Source organism: Electrona antarctica (assembly GCF_951216825.1).
Source record: "Electrona antarctica genome assembly, chromosome: 3".
In the NCBI taxonomy this organism is placed as follows: Eukaryota; Metazoa; Chordata; class Actinopteri; order Myctophiformes; family Myctophidae; genus Electrona; species Electrona antarctica.
The window spans coordinates 32,074,859-32,094,858 of record NC_136808.1 but is presented as its reverse complement, the minus strand read 5'-3'; the positions used below and the strand labels follow the sequence as shown (position 1 = coordinate 32,094,858).

The window sequence follows — 20,000 nt, the reverse complement described above, 5'->3', positions numbered from 1 at the left end:
TAAAACATACTCCTGTCTGTGCAGAGTACTTAACAACACAGGAAACAATAATGGTGGGTGTCTCCAATTTGGCTATAAACTAGAGTATAATTTGACTTAACTCCCTTGGAAACATAAATCAACAAACCTTGCCAGAATATACAAAACTAACTTCGCATTTAAAAAGAAAAAAGAAAGCAAACAAATAGAAAACCATGAAAAAAACCCAACTAAAAACAAAACAAGAATTCACCCACCTGAGCAAGCAGCACCCTGGCATGCATGCAGTGCTCTGACTGCACAGGCCCCATGCATGCAGCCCTGCTCCGTGACCTCTGCCAATTTTTATCTCATTTCGCTCTAACTTTGTAGATCAGACTTTAATTTTGAAGCGCGGTCCAGGGGACAGTGATGAATAGGCTACATCAAGGAGGGCTTAAATTACCCCTCTCCCTAGTGGCAACACTGACCGAGAGGAGGTGAGGTGTGCGTGTTGTGCACGCACAAAAGCCACCGTGCGTGTGCTTGTGTGTGTGTGTGTGTGTGTGTGTGTGTGTGTGTGTGTGTGTGTGTGTGTGTGTGTGTGTGTGTGTGTGTGTGTGTGTGTGTGTGTGTGTGTGTGTGTGTGTGTGTGTGTGTGCGCGTGCGTGTGTGGTGACCTAGTAACAGCAGACAGTGAAAGAAAGAGGGCTGGTCAGCACTTGCCCTCTCAACCCTGCTAGCTCCACAGCACACCCAACGAGGCAGGGGGGAGGACAGAGAGAGAGAGAGGGGGGCAAAGAGACAGCACCCACTCTATCTTTCTGCTTTCCTTGTCAATGTGTTGTCTTGTTTTCGTGGTATAGTTTGTAACTTTTTAAGGTTATTTGAGGAGAATCTAACCCTGCATGGCCTGCTTTCTCCACATTAAATATGGCACCTTTTCAGTGAATAACTATAGAGTCAGACTTGGAGTTTCGGAGGTCACTGCGAGATATTTGATTAAAGCTCAATAATGCATTTTCTCAAAATAATGTAGATCTGCAGGCTAGCTTGGAAACAACCAGAAGCAGTGTGTGGGGGGAGAGGAACAAATAGGCTGACAAAATTAATATTATGGCAAAAAAAGAAGATAGGGGAATCAACCTGTACAGTCTCCAGACACATAAGGAGGAGGCCATGCACCCCTGGTATAGTTCCAACACCATTTTCAGTTTAACAGCTATAGTGCACTCCAACGTGCACTATAGCTGTAACATGTTGCGTGCCAGTTGCCAAAAATAACAGATCTCATAACTTGGAGATCTGTTCTTCATGACAAGCAAGCAACACCGACTGCGTATAAATTAGGCTGCATAGGCTATAAAAGCTGGAGTTATCCAAGCTGCTCTGCGGACCGTCCCCTCATCCGTGCGCGTCGCTGCTCTCTCGCTCTTTATCCACTCCACTAGAAACAAGTGTGCCGTGAAGTCAGAGCGCGGCGGCGCACTGCCTCTCCGCACCAGCGCGTGATCACCGGAAAATCACCGCTGGTGCGCGGCGGAGTGGAGCTATAGTAGATAAATCAAAGCCCCTTTTCTACCGAACACTCCATATCTGCGTCTTTGCATATTTGCCATATACACTAAAATAGCTTTCAGCTTTTAATCCGCTCGCCCATGGGAGAGGAATAGTGAGCTCTGTGCGTAACGGTTAGAGCTCTCCTCTCTCCTCTGACCTGTCCCAATGTGTCCCATGCAGGCTAGCCAGCCCCCCGACCCTGCACAGCCCAGTCCCCTGCTGCCGTGGCTCTCTGTCCCCGGGGGAAACACGCGGGTCACACCGCGCCAATTACTAACCTTTATGCTTAAAGAGGTTATCTCTCAAACAACGGGGCAATAATGACTCTCCGTGTAAAACGCCCCAGTGTGTGTGTGCGTGTGTGTGTGTGTGTGTGTGTGTGTGTGTGTGTGTGTGTGTGTGTGTGTGTGTGTGTGTGTGTGTGTGCGCGCGCGCGTGCGTTTTATGCGCGGTATCTTTAGCCTATCTTTAAAACAAAAACCATAATTAAGAAGAAACAAAAAAGTGTATGCCTATATGCGCAAGAATTAAGTGATTTGAAGCAACATCATCCGACCCCTATAGACCGCTTGTCCTAGTTGGGAGTCCCCCAGCCAGGCGGCCCAGGCCACGGACTGCACGTTCCCAAATGAGTCATCCTCCACAGGGTTGCCAAATCACCTCACCAGCGACTGTCTGCGCGCAGCATAATTATGCCATTATTATAATTTTAAACTATGGGGATAGGCCTACCTGCTGCTATGAAATATCAAGTATGAGGGTAGGCTTGACAACAAATCAAGAAAATTGTATCGCACGAGAAGGGTATCGTCATTCCAAATTATTTGCAGGATAGCCTATTTTTACAGTAGCCTATAGGTTAATTCTGTTTGCTGCAATTACGAATATGATATGTGTCGGAAGGGAACATATTCAAAGTAATTAACGGAATTGACACATAAAAAATCAGAGGTATGGATCACAACACAATTTCATATAGCAAAAGACGGCTCTCAGAAATTGCATTATTTACTTGTGCCAAAATACAGCTTAAATACTAAGTTAACTTTAGGCTAATACAGGAGCATTTTAATTTTAATTTGAAAATATGGGCCAGACTCTATTCGTTGTGAACTCAAGCAATTGAACAAACTTTTTTTTTTAAAGCGTTGAATTTTCGTATTTAAATTTAATTTCAACATACTGCTGAACGACAATGGAGATGACCTGCAGTCTTTTCTCTCTTGAAATTATTAAGTGAATATAGCCGCCTAAACGTCTGTCTATTACATTTGTATTTAATTGAGTCATTTTTCGTCGCCTTAAAAGGTGAACAACAGATAAGTGAGTTAATTACCTGAATCTCGTGCTGCTCGCACAGCTGTGTCCGGAGGTCAACAAGACTTTTTTTTTTTTTTTATCAGAAAAGCTTTTCAAAACATTAAAACGTGCTAGTCAAATGCCCCCCAAATGACTCGATTCTAAGAAGTTCACCAATATTTTCCAGCAGCTCCAGTAAAAACTGTAAATATTTCTTTTAAAACGAAACAATAAGGCAACAATTATAAACTTTTTTTAACGTTTGAACAAACCTAAATGACTCAGATTCAACTACATACTAAAGATCTTCCTCTACTCTCTCTCTCTCTCTCTAGCTCTCTCTCTCTCTCTCTCTCTCTCTGTGTGTGTGTATCTCTTTCTCTCTCTCTCTCTCTCTCTCACACACACACACACACACACACACACACACACACACACACACACACACACACACACACACACACACACACACGCACACGCACGCACGCACGCGCGCACACGCACACACACACGCGCGCGCGCGCAGTTCAACATGCTGAAATCGGAACTTTACATTTTATTCCTATATAACTAAATAATTAGGCTATAAGTTAGCCTATGTTTAACCTTAATTTAAATACTGAAAAGGGTGCTATATGCTATCAGTTACTTAAAATTATATTTATACGTTTTAAAATTACACAATTAAGACAAATATTATACATCCAAGTGCAATTCGTTGTGTAAAGACAACGTGTCTATCTGCATTAGTTGCTAATTAAATTAGGATATAATTTGCTACATTCAGTCATATTTCTAAATGAACATTCATTTACCTGGTCAAAAACACGATCCTCTAAAAATCGTGGACGCATCTGGACTTGTAGCCTGTTGTTCTGGAAACCACTCCTAAAAACCAACATATTGGAAAAGCCGACAACACTTTCACTTAATATTTCTGTAAAACTGTCCAATTACCTGGCAGCCTAACATGCGAGCTGTTGCTTATTGATAGCCTATCCTATGCGAATCGGAGTCGCAGAGTAGGCTATGTCCACACACACGCACACGCACACGCACACGCACACACACACACACACACACACACACACACACACACACACACACACACACACACACACACACACACACACACACACACACACACACACAGACAGCGGTTTTACTATTATACACCTTACACCAAATATGCATATAAGGGCAACTTTTAGTTTCCCTTCTTTTGGTTTGGTGTGTTTGAATGTGGTTACAAAACACGATTTAGAGGTTATAATTCATGCTAATTTGGTGTCTAGGCTATAGGTAAGAATTAGACAAGTTCGAGTGGTTGTTATAAAGTCACCCCGTGGCCACGCACGCGCTCACACAGCGGGGGGTGTGGACCATGGAATGTCCATGCAGGGCCTTCAGCGGACCGTGAGACACAAAACAGCAGCAAAGTGACACTGCATTGTGTTTATGAACAGGTTACAGGTATATGATCAAATCAGATTCAGCGTGCAGTTCATTCATGATATTTGTAACCACAATTAAACCTAGTAAAAACTGTACAGGGCAAGTATAGTGAAGTGGCCTAATATTCATGCACGACAGTCCATTTTAACCGATAATCAGCAACGTGATTGAGTTTCCATTTTTGTGCAGAATAAACATAGTGGAAGTGGAGAAAGTTTTGAGAGAAGTGTTATTATATAGCATATACGCATGGCATTAACTAATCTATATGACCACTGTGAATTATCTTAAGTCCTTTGTTAAAGCACTGGAGCACTCTACTGCTCGTGTTTGGGAGTGGAAAAGCCAATAAAAGCTCCGAGCTGGTTCGCGGGCTTGTCGAGAGAACACTGTGTCAGTCAGATGTTGGGGAGAGCTCTCCATCGCCTGTGTGTGTGTGTGTGTGTGTGTGTGTGTGTGTGTGTGTGTGTGTGTGTGTGTGTGTGTGTGTGTGTGTGTGTGTGTGTGTGTGTGTGTGTGTGTGTGTGTGTGTGTGTGTGTGTGTGTGTGTGTGTGTACACGCTGAAGAGAGAGGGGTATTGTCGTATCGCAGCGAATGTGCGCCGCGTGTGACACTGATGGATGCGCCAATGGAGAGACGGACAGATGCTTGGGCGGATCTAACGGCATGCAGTGCTGGAGCAGCGCACACACTCTCGGCGAGATTAGGGCGAAAACATCCGCGATCGCTGAACAAACACCCGTCTCTTTCCTCCTTCCCTCGTCCGTTTAGCGAGCCCGGTGAACGGCGGCCGGGGAGCGACCCCAGCCTCCCTGGGAGCGACACTACACAACACAACACATCCACGGACCGAAGAAGCGGTTTGATTCCCACAGCGGCTCAAACAGAGGAAAGCTGTTTCTTTTCTGCTATTGACAAGCCAGCGTGAGAACGGGGACACGGCGGTGACAGGCATATAGCAAGTAGCAACACATCTGGCTGGCGCAGAGGACAGACAGCCCGTGGCAACTCACCGTTATTTATCTGTCCCCTCTCGATGTCTTTTTTCCCCTCTTCAAGATTCCTTTGTTTCCACCGCAGCGTATCCATCCTTTTCGCCTCGAGGATTGCTTGAAAAATAAAGGACAATATTTTGTTTTACAAAAAAAGAAAAGACAAAAAAAATCCATGTTCCCAACTCAAAATAATCCAGAAACTTTTATTCCGTAGCCCTACTGTAGACTACTGTGAAACACTGTCAAAAAGAGGACACAGGAGCGTTTTCCGCACATGTTTGAATTCTCTGAAAAGGAGGGTTTTGAGAGCTTACCTGATAATTAGTTTCCAGTGCCAATAAAAAAGGACTGCGCTTGGTGAGGATTTTGCGCCCAGAGAGTCACTTGAGGCGAAGTATAAGGGAGGCAGCTGTTGCCGTGTGGGGACTCGGAAGATGCGTGTGATTCGCTGTTGCTGTTTTTAAATAGCTCCTATCAAAACCACACAAAGAAAAAAAAGGGGAAAAAGTACCATTAGCGGCCAAGAAAGTGCTTGGCACCACTAGCTCGCCTGATCCATGCGCTTCCAGCCTGCATGGGAGCAGCTGAGCCCGTCCCCTCCTTCTCATGTACATTATTACAACAAGGGAGACCCAATCAAGCACGTATCTCATCGATTCACGCGCACACACACAGACATACACACACTGTCTTGCCCTCGCACTGGGCTTTTCAACGCGCTTGGACAAAATAGCGAAGCCGCGCCAGCAGTGTGGGCGACAAGTAGGCTGCCGTCCATCTCCTCCCTTCTCTCTCCTCTTTTTTATATCCATTTCGCCCCATTTTTCTCCACGCGAAAAATAACCAAACAACCGAATACTGGCTTTCTCCCCCATTCCGCTAGGACTTGCCGGAGGCGAATGGATTTTTACGTGGTTGCTTTTTCAGAAGAAGCGTTGATCATCAGATTGTTCACCGCTTGTTTTTTGAATTTCGCATGAAAACCGGGAAGCGGATTCCTCAGTCATGGATAGCGCGGTGGATCAACCGATAAAGTAAGTATGCATTTCCGTTTAAATTGATCCCAGACGCAGTCATAACGCTGTCTGTCAGTGTGCTGTAGTCTTGTACAGGGTCATTATTTTCTTACCATGTGTCTGCTTTCATCCCCTTTACAACTGTACAGCCGCTAGTAGCCAGATAGCCTGTACGTCTTTCTTATACTATGATTGACATTTTTACGCGAGTTGCAAAATTCTTAAAGGACTTGGAATGCAGGCTAGTGTCAAGGCTTGTAATCACAAGGGCATTTGCGATATTATTTGTCATACATAGGAATGGAATTAGACGGGAATGACAGAAAGAGTGCGAGAGAAGAAGAGAAAGCAAAGAGGGAGAAAGAGAGAGAGAGAGAGCTACGTGACGCCTATCAGCGGCGCAGAGAGCGCACGGTGTGTGTGTGTGTGTGTGTGTGTGTGTGTGAGAGTGATTGTGTGTGATTGTGTGTGTGTGCTCCTCTTCAGTGTGTCAGTGCGTGATGTTTGGCCCCTTGTTTGCGGACTTTGAGTGACGCGATCATTTGGTTTTCCTTTAAGCTCGCCTGTTGCAGCCTCCGACGCCGAGTGAGGAGGAATCACACGGAGGCTACAGGGCTGGTTTCTTCTCGTCAGCTCCCACTGTGATATCCAAGTCGATCGGCCGATCTGGGAGAAAAAGACAAGAGGAAGAAAAAGGGGGAGCCGCGCTGTTTTTCCTCCTTTTTGATCTCAACACACAGTTACCCATCGTTCTCCACGGTGTGATTTTTTTCCGGTTCCTCTTTCCCCCTTTTTTTTGTGAGTGTGTTCGACTGCCCGATCTATGTGTGAGCCCTGAAAGCTTCCCCTGGGGGGAAACTGTGCAAGGAAGCGCCCTATCAAAGCTTCGATCGCGGAGCCCCTGAGGCAGCCTCCTCGGATCTCCGGGCCGAGAGCAGAACTCCTGTCAGCCGCCAGAGAGCCAGCAGCATGCCGCGGAGGAAACAGCAAGCGCCCCGACGCGCCTCAGGTACAACATGGTGTGCAATGTGCGTGCGTGTGCGTGCGTGTGGGCGTGTGTGTGTGCGGGTGTGTGTGTGTGTGTGCGCGCGCGCGTGCGTGTATACGCATGCTGTAGCCGCCTATCCTTCCCGTCTATTGCTGCAGTAATTTGTCCTTCTGCTAATATTTATCGTGGCCTCATTTAAGTGCACCCCTGAGCGCTCGCCCGGATCTTCTGCAGGCTACTGTAAACGTAGAAGCCCCAAATCTGGCTCCTTCAATCGGGAGGTTATGACCACAATGTACAAGTCAAAGTTCCCCCCTCCCCTCCCTCTGTTTCACTCTCCCCCTTTGAAGAGGATGAGGGTTTTTTTCTGTCTCACTTCTATACCTCATTGATTGTAGCCTAAATACCAATACCCTAGGATTCTAGGAGTCGATCCACTGTACTTTAGCCAATGATATAGTAGGCTACACATAGAAAATAGATGACGTTAGCAACAATAGAGTAGTAATCTATTGTTGTCTAACATTTATTAATTTTAAAATTATATATAATTTCATTATACAAACAAACCTTGTTCATGACCATGTCACGTTCATTGTCAGAGGCGCAGGCTATAGTTTTCTCACCGCAAAATAACTTGACTCCTTAAAATGTTGGGGTGAAAGTGATCTCTCTCATAACCTCTCTCCCCTGTGTGTGTGTGCGTGCGTGCGTGCGCGCGCGCGCACACACACACACACACACACACACACACACACACACACACACACACACACACACACACACACACACACACACACACACACACACACACACACACACACACAACTGTCTCTTTCATAGACAACTTAGGCTTTGATAGGTCTCTCCCTTTACTCTCTCTCTCTCTCCCTTTACTCTCTCTCTGCATTTACTCTCTCTCTCTCTCTCTCTCTCTCTCTCTCTCTCTCTCTCTCTCTCTCTCTCTCTCTCTCTCTCTCTCTCTCTCTCTCTCTCTTCATAGATATTGACTGTTTCTACTGATCTACACTAGAAAGGTTGGCGGGGCTCTCGGTGTCAGCTGACTGTCACGGAGGCCCTTTGATGCTCGCCCTCACACTTTTTTCTTCCTTTTTTAAGAGGGGGGGGTGCAGCTTTGCGCGAAAACATTTGATCAGAAGCATCACATTTTTAGCCAGTTTCTCCTGTAGCCTATATGCTCCTCTTTCTCGCGTTCCTTTTTTCATCTCCTTCCTTCAGTTTCTGGGAAAGACTTTCCTGTCTAAAGATTATTTCACAGCTGAGGGAGGGAGCGTGCTGGGAGAGGGGGCTTTAATGGACAATTGCCATCTTTGATTTGACAGTTGATTGATCGCCTGTCATCTGGCGAGGCTTTGATCTATTCATTCCCGATAAGCGTCGATAAATCACACTGCCGTGGCAAAAGCAGGACCCCACTGACGTCACGTCTGGTCTAGCCTGACAAACTTCTGGCCATTAAGAACATCCTTAATTGTTACTTTTTCGCTCTCTCCCCCTTTTCTCCCCTGTTTTGTTTCTATCCACACAGACGTAGGCCTGCAGATGACGAGGCATGGCGAATGTGTCATTTTAATTTCAATGTTTAACCTTATGGTATGTCTATTAGCCCATTGTAGACCTATTTTATTATTATGATAATTGTTTTCATCAGATCAGTTTAGACGAGAAATAGTTGTATGCAAAGTCACTGGTCAGAGCTACGGTGAATACTAGTTTCCCCATCTTATGTGTACATAACACATTCTTCCATTTATCATGAATGAGAAATGTTTTTCATTTTTACATTTTCCAATTAATATTATTTGAGCATGTCATTGTTTGCTAACTATCGGTTCACACACTAATTGTAAATTACAGTAGGCCTACACACCAACATCCAAACATATGTAAATGTACAACATGTAAAACCTAATGTTCATTGGTGTACGTGTAGCCTACCTATACCGTACAACATGTGCTATGTGAAATGTACATTGCCCATACATTTTACACAAGTATCCAATTACTTCCACACTCACAGACAGACACACTGACTCACTCACACATACAAACACTGGTATGAAAAATGTAACTATTAGCCTAATCGTAAGGCGGAAGACTGGCCTGCTCCATCAGAAGGGACCGTCAGAGAGACTTTGTTTCATATTTGATTTAATTGTCTGCCCTCTGACAGCCACATTCATCAATGAACCTAATGGTCAATCAGAGCCTGGCACAGGGAGAGAGAGACAGAGAGAGAGAGAGAGAGGGAGAGAGAGAGAGAGAGAGAGAGAGAGAGAGAGAGAGAGCCCTCTGTATGCTAGGCCCTGGGCCTTACTTGATCAAAATGTTTTAGCCCTAATGGACGCAATGGGTGGGGGCCGAGGGGCTGGCTAGACGGATGGATGGATAGATGTGCAGAGGGATGACTGAAAGCCTTTTTATTCAACTGGAATGAGTGAGTGAGTGTGCATGAGTGAGAGAGAAAATGAGCCATTTATTCCTTTGATGAGCGAACGAGGACAAACACGAGGGCAAGCAGAGGAGGGATTTTATTTTAGATCATGGGCAACTTCCTGTATTTTTTTCTCTCTTTTTTTTGTTGCTTTTCTTCAGTGGTTCATTCGTCCACCCCCCTCCCCTGCCTCGCTCACAGCTGCAAGTTATAAGGTTGATGAGGAGGGCTGCATCATGGCACACTAAGAGTGATGACAAATTGATTGCGCCATAGTGATGGAGGGGGAGAGAGAGAGAGAGAGAGAGAGAGGGGAAGATGGCATATGATGGGCCTTGATTAGGAACTCTAGGGGGAAACAATGTTCCCCGCACCCTTGAGTTTTATTTAGTGAGAAAATGTACTTTTCTCTCATTTTATTGTTCTTTCTTTCTTTCTTTCTTTACCTCCTATACTTTCCCTGTCTTCCTGGCTTTCCCTTGCCATTCCAACTCTACCCTTTCTGTCCTGACAAACTATCTTCCTCTATTTTTTACAACCCGCCAAACCTTGCAGGCCTCACGATCCCCCCCCCAGCCCCAGCCTGTGAACGGCGGGCGGCGGGGCACACTCAGTCGGCAAAAAAAAGAAAAAAAGTGAGTTGTTTTGCCAGCTTCATTAGCGTTCTCCTAATTAGCTGAGCGTCTGATGGATCCCTGACAGACGTAATGATTGGAGATGACAAGCTCCGCACGCTGTCACGCTCGCCAATTAGGTCTGTAGCAGCATAGTTGGATGTAATCAACTTGATCTTACACAGTTACACGCACGCACACGCACGTGCACAGACCAAGAGTCCAGGGTTAACTGTTTGACATGCACACCCATGCAAAAGGCCCACCACCAGCACACATATAGGTGAGAAAAGTGCTTGGGGGGGGGAGGTGATGATACAGGTTTTCCATGCAGGCAGAGCAATGATGCACACTACTAGGAAGAAACTGTGTGTGTGTGTGTGCGTGCGTGCGTGCGTGTGTGCGTGCGTGCGTGCGTGCGTGCGTGCGTGCGTGCGTGCGTGTGTGCGTGTGCGTGTGCGTGTGTGTGTGTGTGTGCATGTTTTAATGTGTTTACCTGGCTTGCATGTGTGACCATGTGTACATCACCCATATATGCAAGCTTGTGCATAATTATATGCATAATAATGCTTCTATAGTGCAGATACACACGCAACAACGCAAACACACACCACACACGCACGCATGACGCACACAGCGTGCGCGCAAGTTCATTCTGTCTGTATTTGTTTTCTCAGTGCTCTCCTCCATTCAGGAATGGACAATGCTTGGTTGAAACGCAGTGTTTCTGTCTGCGGGCTTCAAAGCCAGGCCAGACCAAACAGATCATTGTTATGGGAGAGGAAACACTGAACATCAAACATTCAATTTATTTTTTCACCTGTAGTTTTGTTATTGTCTTTTTTGTCTGGCCTTAATTAAAACAACACAGTCTCTCATGTTCCACATTGCTTTTATTCTAAACTGCACCGGATAATATAGCCTGGAAATATACGCTATTGTCGATTCCCCGCCATGGCACACAAACCATGTATCTCCATATTTCATGTTTTTCTTGTTCATGTGTTAATGTCCGATTTTATAAACAAATATTAATATTTGTGGAAAATAGAAAATATAAGTGGTTTGGTCTGTCTGTGAATTTGTATGATTATAAGTGAAAAGTACTAACAAGAGATTGTGACTATGATGACTACATTGGATTAATTGGAAAACAGGCGCTCTTTTGCATTAGATGAAAAAGAGCCGTTTTGGATGCACACACAGTATCTTTTAAGGACGCATGGTTAAAAGTACAGAAAGCGACAGAAGTGGTGCGGTACACAGTACGGGGGTTCGGAGCAGGCAAAAGAGAACCTAAAGGCTGCTATGAGTGATAGAGTATGGAGCATGGTCTCCTCTTATGGAGATTGATCAATTTGACAGTGGTCATTATTAGCTGCTCAATGACACTTTCCCAGACTGTGAAGATTTTTCACCTAACGTTGATTTTGCAGAAACACCTATCATCAGCACGGTGTCCAAAGAGGCTAAGCATGATTTATGTAAATATTAACATCAAGACAGATCTGGTTCTGTCCGACGGGAGATAGATGGCAGGCCAGGACGAAAAGCAGCTGATTTCTGTGATTTCTCTGCCTCCACGCACGCACGCGCACATGTGTGTATCTGCCTGCCTGCGTGCGTGCGTGCGTGCGTGTGTGCATGCGTGCGTGCGTGTGTGTGTACTGTGTGTGTGTGTGTGTGTGTGTGTGTGTGCGTGTGCGTGTGCGTGTGCATGTGCGTGTGTGTGCGTGTGTGATTGATTGTGGATGAGAGCAAGAGATTAATCATGCTTGATGTGTGTTAACGTTGCACCCGCACTGGATCTAAGTCGAGATGCAGTGGCCCATTTAAATACACCCGCTCACACTCACAAACACAACGCGCAATCCGACCACCGCACTCACACACGCACGCACGCATGCGCATATGCAGGCACACGCGCACACACAGTGCGGGTGTGCACTGCACTGCACACACACACACACAAGCGTTTGCTCACACAATGCAGATGTGGCTATATTCACTTTTATTTTTTTACTTTTATATTCACACATTCTTTTTCTCGATGACTATTAATACAACAAACTCTTAAATAATAAATTGATATAGTGAAATATTAATTCATATCAGTCGCATGTGGTATTGTTATGTGTCACAACAGATGTTTACTGATGGACGATGCGTTTTCCGTTAATGATATTCCAGCAGGCTTGTTTGTGAAGCATTTGATGCTGCACAGGTCAGCTAGCATGGCTCTTTGGCATCTAAATAGGAGGGTCTATGCATCTAGTCTGCTACCGTGGAATCTAATGAAACATGCCATCTTAATTAAGCTAATTACCCTTATTAGCAGCGGGTCGTGATAATTCTATTAATAATTAAGAGAGTAAAAAAAAAATACTTTCAAAAACACTACCATCCAACACCTCCTCAACCCCTGCACTCGGTTAATTAGAAAGTAATTATTCAGTAAAAAAAAAAAAAAAAAGAGAACATGGTTATTCTATTCATTCTCAGCTGGTTGTTAAAAGGAATTTTAATGGGCTCATATGATTGCTTTTATCCAATCTGCGAGCTCACGATGCGTCGGCTGTTTTTGCTATTTTTGCGAGACGCCTTCATATGACAAAGTAGGCTATAAACTGAGGCGTAAGTGGATAAGGTAGGGAAGGATTAATTTAGTTACCAATGATACTCCTGAACTGATATTGTAGCTCAAACTGCCCCTTTTGTTCACCTTCGGTCAGTCTTTTCTCCATTTTCTGTTATTTATTTATTTTGGGGTCACTCTCACCCATTTCTAAATATCTGTGGATCTCCTGCGGGTTAATGTCTCTCTATTTCCCATGTATTGTAAACAGTTGGGATTTATTAGAATTCCAGTTCAGTGTATAGCTAAATCATGACTGTGATTGCTAATGTGTGGCTTTGTAAAACAAAACAAAAAAATCTTAATTTAACTCTGAGGGCCCTATCTTGCGCCTGCACCTCTTATCCCTAAACTTATTTGCCATTTTTTACTATTTTGAAAAACATTTTTAATAGTTCAACTAGCCGACCTACACCGACACTTTGTGAGCTTGTAGATTGGCTATTGGAACTATTTTAAAAGGTTTTTAAAATAGTAAAAAGTGGGGTAAGGGGTGGCGCAAGACCCTGAGAGTGTACTGTACACTGTAACCAAATGGACTCGTATGTACACAACACATAAAAGCCTGTTACCCAAGAAAATGTTGACAATCCAGATAGAGTTGGGCATTTCCATAAAAGTCGCTCATTCAAAATGCAGGCATTAGTTTGATGATTAAATCAAGTGTGTGACAAATGTTCGGAGGTATTAAAAATAGAAGAAAATGTTGAGTGTAATATATTTTGGTGCTTGGACACGTTCCATCTCTAATCCATTACCCTCTATTTGTTAAGTTAAAGTGGTCCATTTCTGCTCACTGAACTAAATTAATTGATCGTGTTAAAGTTAACTAGAAAGTGCAAACCTGAGATTGAAGATGTAGCGTCCTATGCCTGGAGTACAACTCCCTAGAATTGAATTGCTTCTATAATGCTCCAGTCTTCCTTCACATGCATAGTCCCTCTTTACAGTATAAGAAACCCAGAAATCCTCACGCTACCTCAATATTACTATTTGTATTATTATTATTATTATGATTATGATTATTATTATGATTATTATTATTAGACGTGCAGGTACATTGTACTGTGCCCGTGTAAAGTAACTAAGTACATTTACTCAAGTACTGTACTTAAGTACAGTATTTCTTATTTTATTTTTTTATATTTTACTGGAGTATTTCCAATTTTCAGTACTTTTGTATATTACAAAACATACCAACCGCTTCAGTCTTTTATACATTTCAGCCATTTGAAAATAACAGATCTACAAGCTTGTAGATCTGCCATCTGCAAAAGATTTGTATACATTTTTTATATTTGAAAACTTGTGAGATGGAACATTGTACATAATGAGTACTTTCTGTTGGTACTTTCAGCATATTTTGTTACCAATATACTTTTGTACTTTTACTGAAGTAATTTCTGAATTCCGAACTTTTACTTGTAGTCTTTCTACATTGTATACAGTATTGATGATAAGGCTGTACCCTAGCCCTGTTTTTAGGACTCGAACTCCGGCAGGAATTTTCGAGCGAACATCCGAACCATTCGTTTCTAATTAATTAAAAAAAGCTCCGAACCTCGGCGGGGGACGGGGGGGGGACGTTTCTACTCTGCCACAATGTTATGCTTCCCACACACACGGGCAGATGCAAAAGATAAAGATGCTCACAGACAATGTATTTGTGTAGGCTAGTCGTTAAGCAGCAGGAGGACGTTTGTTAGCAACTCAACCAAACCAAAACAAACACAGTTAAAAGTAATTAGCCTACTCACCTACTGCTGCAGGTTCCATAAGTAATCCCAGTGTTGTTCAAGATGCATGGTTTTCATATTGTAAATAATTTTGGTCGCGTGGTTTAGCGACTACCACTATGACTATGAGAGGAGCACGTAACTTTGGGAAAGTGTCATAGTAGCTTGTTTACAACTGAAACGGACTTCAAAATAAGAGCCACTTGTAATGATTAGTCAACACTAGTTTTATTTATGTCTACTTACAGGACGTTAACATCACATTTGAGTTCCTATTGAATGTCTGTCAGATTTCTCTACATAACCATCTCAGCTGTTGGTGCGCAAATGCGCCTTGCATGCCTTTGATCTACCGCGCAGAAAACATTTTGACGACGTATGCGCACTGGCGCACCGGTTGTGTGCCCCCCTGAAATAACATCTAAACATGTAACATGTAAACACAACATGAACATAGTACTCTTATTATGCATATCGCATTCTCGCCGAGATATATTTTCGAGTTAAAAAAAGGAATAAAAATAAAATAAATAATGATAAAAAACCATTAATTAAGATTCGAGTGCCAACCCTAACGAGCGAACGTTCAAACCTTGAATGTTCAGGGACAGCCTTAATTGATGATGCGTAGCTTGCAGAGTTAGTTCAGTAAGATATACTCGAGCGTGTTCATGCTATGCTCAAGGGACATAAATGTATTTGAGGGGTTAATATGCTGCATTACTATGTGGGTGTATACAGTGTTTGCAGTCCCACATGTCATTCGCTGATGTGGCAGTCAGCTGACCAATTGGGCGGGGTATTTAAGCTCACCTAGACTGCATGCATTCTTCCTGCCTTCCTTCTGCATATGGTTCCTGGTTGTTTTTATGCACTGTTTGCTCCCACCACCACCCCAGCGCCACCGGTGGGTTCTGCTATTTCTGTTCCCCATGGGGGGTTGTTATTGTATATCTATCTCCCTGCTCTTTATGTTTAATGATGGTGTTTAATTGTGCCGAGCAGGGAGAAAATTGCAGCAGAGCCGAACGCCAAGATAATATATTATATGCACACTTGTATTCTGATTCTATAATAAATATTGGTTAAATCTATTCATGAGTTATCTGACTGAAATACATTTACGAGTGTACTCTCTCTACCACTGCTCACATTGAGTAACCATCATGTCCATCTTATCTATTTTCCCTTTACATCCATATATGGTCCAAGTCAGTATGTCATTGATGTCATCATAGTATTTCATATATGGACATTTACGGATTTATCTATTGGTCTTTTTGGTCAACCACCGCTCCATGGCGAGCCACACGACCAGTTTGAAGTCCATTGGTCAGACGGTTCTTAAGATACAGCACATGGGACACACACGCACACACACACACACACGCACGCACACACACACACACACACGCACGCACGCACGCACGCACGCGCGTGCACACACACACACACACACACACCCTGAGGATGGTAGTTAAACCCTATAGCGACCCTATGTGGTCAGGCGAAACAAAAATAGCAGATCTACAAGCTCACAACATGACGCGTTGTGAACTTTTCGGCAAATTGATTCAACCGTTGGGCTGCCGTGTTGAGTGGTCAGAAGGGCTGCCGTGTTGAGTGGTCAGATGGGCTGCCGTGTTGAGTGGTCAGATGGGCTGCCGTGTTGAGTGGTCAGATGGGCTGCCGTGTTGAGTGGTCAGATGGGTCTGGCTGCATGCATTTTTCACAGCATGTTTAATGATCAATCAATCGATTGTGTTCTGCCGTGGATCAACATAGCTACTTCAAGTTCCTAATCATCACAACGAAAACCCATTTTTAGGCTTTATAGAAAACATAAAATGAATGTTGTTTTACAATATATTTTTTTAATTGTGACCGTAGGTCACAGTTTACTATGAAAACCTGCATCTCCCGTCAGTCAGTCCGCCACACCTGGTGAGGCGCTCCATATACAGTATGGCCAATACAGAATTCATTCCATTATGTTGATCTGACCTCATCAAACCCTTAGATCTCCATATATGGAGCTGACCTGTTCTGACATCACAATGATGTTCCGACATCACAATGATGTTCCGACATCACAATGATGATCAGAATTTCATTGCGTAGGCTATGTGGTCTGCCTGTGCTGACCCCAAGTAGAGACCATCCCCAGATTCCCCACCATCCCCATGTCCCTACAGTATTGTGTCCCACCCAGACCTTGGTGGTCCACACAGTCCATATCTCCACACATTATTGTGTTCCACCCAGACCTTGGTGGTCCACACAGTCCCTATCCCACATTATTGTGTCCCACCCAGACCCTGGTGGTCCACACAGTCCATATCTCCACACATTATTGTGTTCCACCCAGACCTTGGTGGTCCACACAGTCCCTATCCCCACACATTATTGTGTTCCACCCAGACCTTGGTGGTCTGTTCCAGTCCCTATCCCTACATTATTGTGTGCAGAGTCTGTCTCTCCCAGGCAGCCAACTGACACTGTGATTAGTTATGGCCCTCCTCTGCTTTTCTCACTGTCCCTGCCCCACTATACACAGCCCACAATGAACCACCGCAAAGACACAGAGAGAGGGAGGGAGATAGAGAGAGAGAGAGAATAGTTGAATAGTTGAATATTCTATCACATGGAAAGGCAGAAGGGGAATGAGTTTGTAAAGAAAACATAATGTGCATTTGAGAGACAAAGTATACTGTAGGAAGTTGTCTGCCTGTTTTGTTTTTATGTTTTCATGTGCGTGGAGCCGTGGACTGCTGATGTAAATTAGCATCTATTGCTAAATCCGGTATATTTATGTTGAATACAATGTCTATTAATATGCAGTGTCCCATCTAAATAAACAAATAGTGTAAAAGTAAAGGATGACATGAGAAAGCAGGCAGGGGGGGGAATGAGAGGAGCAGAGAGAGAGAGAGCGAGAGAGATCTGTAGAATGCTGAGTGTTAATTTAACACTGTGACAGTGTAATCATTATACACTTCAATTAACACTGAGGATTTTGCTCAGAGGAAGAGACTGAGGAGGAGGGAGGGAGGGAAGGAGAGAGCTCTTCCTCTTCCCCATCCTCCTCGATAAGTGGGTGACGGTTGATAAACAGCATTTTTTCCTTCCTTCCCTTTTTTTTTTTTTTTTTTTTTTGGTATGTTTCCCTTCCTCCCTCTTCCCCTCTTCCAGAATCTTCCGTCATGGCTCCCATTAGGTTGACAGCTGTCAATTAGAGCTCCCTTGGTCTGGCGCGCTGCACTTTATTGCAGGCAGTTGATGCTGTCATTTTGCTCCCGGTTTCGCCTTGAGCGTTATCACGAGCGCTCAAACAGTCAATAGCTGATGCATCAGCAGTTATTTCTTAAATTGGCTCACAAGGCTGCATCCTTCCCTCGTTGTTCCCTCTCTGCCCCCCTCCCAATTCTCTCCATCTCTCTCTCTCTCCTCCTCCCCCTCCTCCCGTCTGTCTTGCTCTCACCCGGGCCTCCTCCACTATCTCGCTCTTTTCTCCCCCCTCCAAATTTTGTTTTGTGAGGGGAGAGCAATGGATTGTGCCACTGCAAAGGGGGTTAAGGAGAGTGCAAGGAGCAGGGCTGCCGAGTGCAGGACACACGCACACATGCTTGCGAGCATGCATGCATGCAGGCACACATGCACAGCATGCACACGGGGCTGTGCACTGCGCACACACACAATAGCAAAATCAGCTTTTGTACATTGTACATAAATATACATCATATTTATGTATATTTATGTGTGTATATTTGTATACAAACACAATATACACTCTGGACAGTGTAAAAATGGACGCGGTTTTGACACAGTTTTTTTGAAAACCACAACTTGTATCTGAGGCTACGTGCTGTGGCTGCAACTTCACACCCAATATCGTACATCAGTGGTTTTCAACCATTTTCATATCAAGGCAATTATTTATTCGGCATTTGAGCCACGGACCACAATTTGATGAGATTCAGGCTCAGACCCAAAACTTTGAATAGTTTGTCGCCGTTGGATGAGAGTTTGTCCACAATTCCATGCTGTATTGATGTTGGTCCCATTAGGAGAGATGTCAGGCAAACATTGATCAAAATAACAATTATTCTACATTTCTCTAATTGTGTAGACATCTTGCAAATTGTGATACAGATGTTTTAACAATAATGTAACTCTTGAGAGCGTAAAATGAAACCAAATGGTCCCGTAACGTTCACACACTGGGAAAAATAACAAGGAACTTCAAATATACTAGAAGACAAACTTGAACTGATCATGTCATATCTGACGACGAACTGACAAGGAACGGAACACACTGGGGCACATAGACAAAGACTAACTAGATACACAGGTGAACTGCACAGACAATTAACACTGGGATAGGTTAACGGGCAAACAGAACACAGGTGACTAGAGTTACATTAATACAGGGAGGTGAGAAAAAGGGCATAGAGGAAAGCACAGAACACTACTAGACTACCAGTAAGGTGGCATGCACGCATCCGCCTGGGTGACGGCAGATGGCAGACTGCTGGGCGAGCGCTGGCGCTTTGGCATGGGAGGTCAGATCAACATATGGAATGTACTGGCCATATATGGAGCGTGTCTTGAAAGAACAGGTCAGCTCCATATATGGAGATCTAAGGGTTTTGAGGTTTGAGGTCAGATGTAGAGTTGCTGGCCGGCTCCATATATGCAGATATGGAGATCTAAGGGTCTCCATGATGTCACGTGATGTTACGAGATGTTACGAGGTCAGATCCATATATGGAGATCTAAGTGTCTCCATGATGTCACGAGATGTCACGAGGCGCGATACCTATGGAGACGTGGATGATTAACTAACTAACGGACGGGAGATGCAGGTTCTCATAGTGACAACAAGATAAGATGTACTGTACTGGGAAATCAACAAACTACCAGAATACAAGACTGAAACAGAACAGGAATACAAGTGAAAGTCCCAAAATTAATAAACACATACAACGTTCAAGGGTAGAGGAGCGGACCGTGACAAAGAGTTAAAGATATAATAAGGGTGCGTTTGGTTTTTAAAAGAGGATTAGAGAGGAGATGGCCAGCTGATTAACCCCCTCAACTGTATTCTTATTCATCTACCAGCTTCTACTTTAGAATAGAATGCAATATAATATAGTAGGCTATATATGCAATATAATAGAAATGTAACATGTAATGTTGAAATGGATGTACTATGTTCATATACCCCCAACAATCAAATCTGTTCTTAACCTCGTATCTCTTTGTCGTGATTGGGTGAGATGAGACAG

The 20,000-nt window shown here is 44.0% G+C and overlaps 1 protein-coding gene across 1 annotated transcript in view; it reads left to right on the top strand.

Annotated features, from left to right (window-relative positions):
- The first annotated feature begins 6,221 nt into the window (after positions 1–6,221).
- tshz3b (teashirt zinc finger homeobox 3b) overlaps positions 6,222–20,000 on the top strand; it is a 56,082-nt gene continuing 42,303 nt past the window's right edge. The window contains exons 1-2 of the mRNA XM_079497324.1: positions 6,222–6,302; positions 6,843–7,293. Of these exons, the coding sequence (XP_079353450.1) occupies positions 7,254–7,293 (40 nt within the window). The 5' untranslated portion in view covers positions 6,222–6,302; positions 6,843–7,253. The remainder of the gene's footprint in view (positions 6,303–6,842; positions 7,294–20,000) is intronic.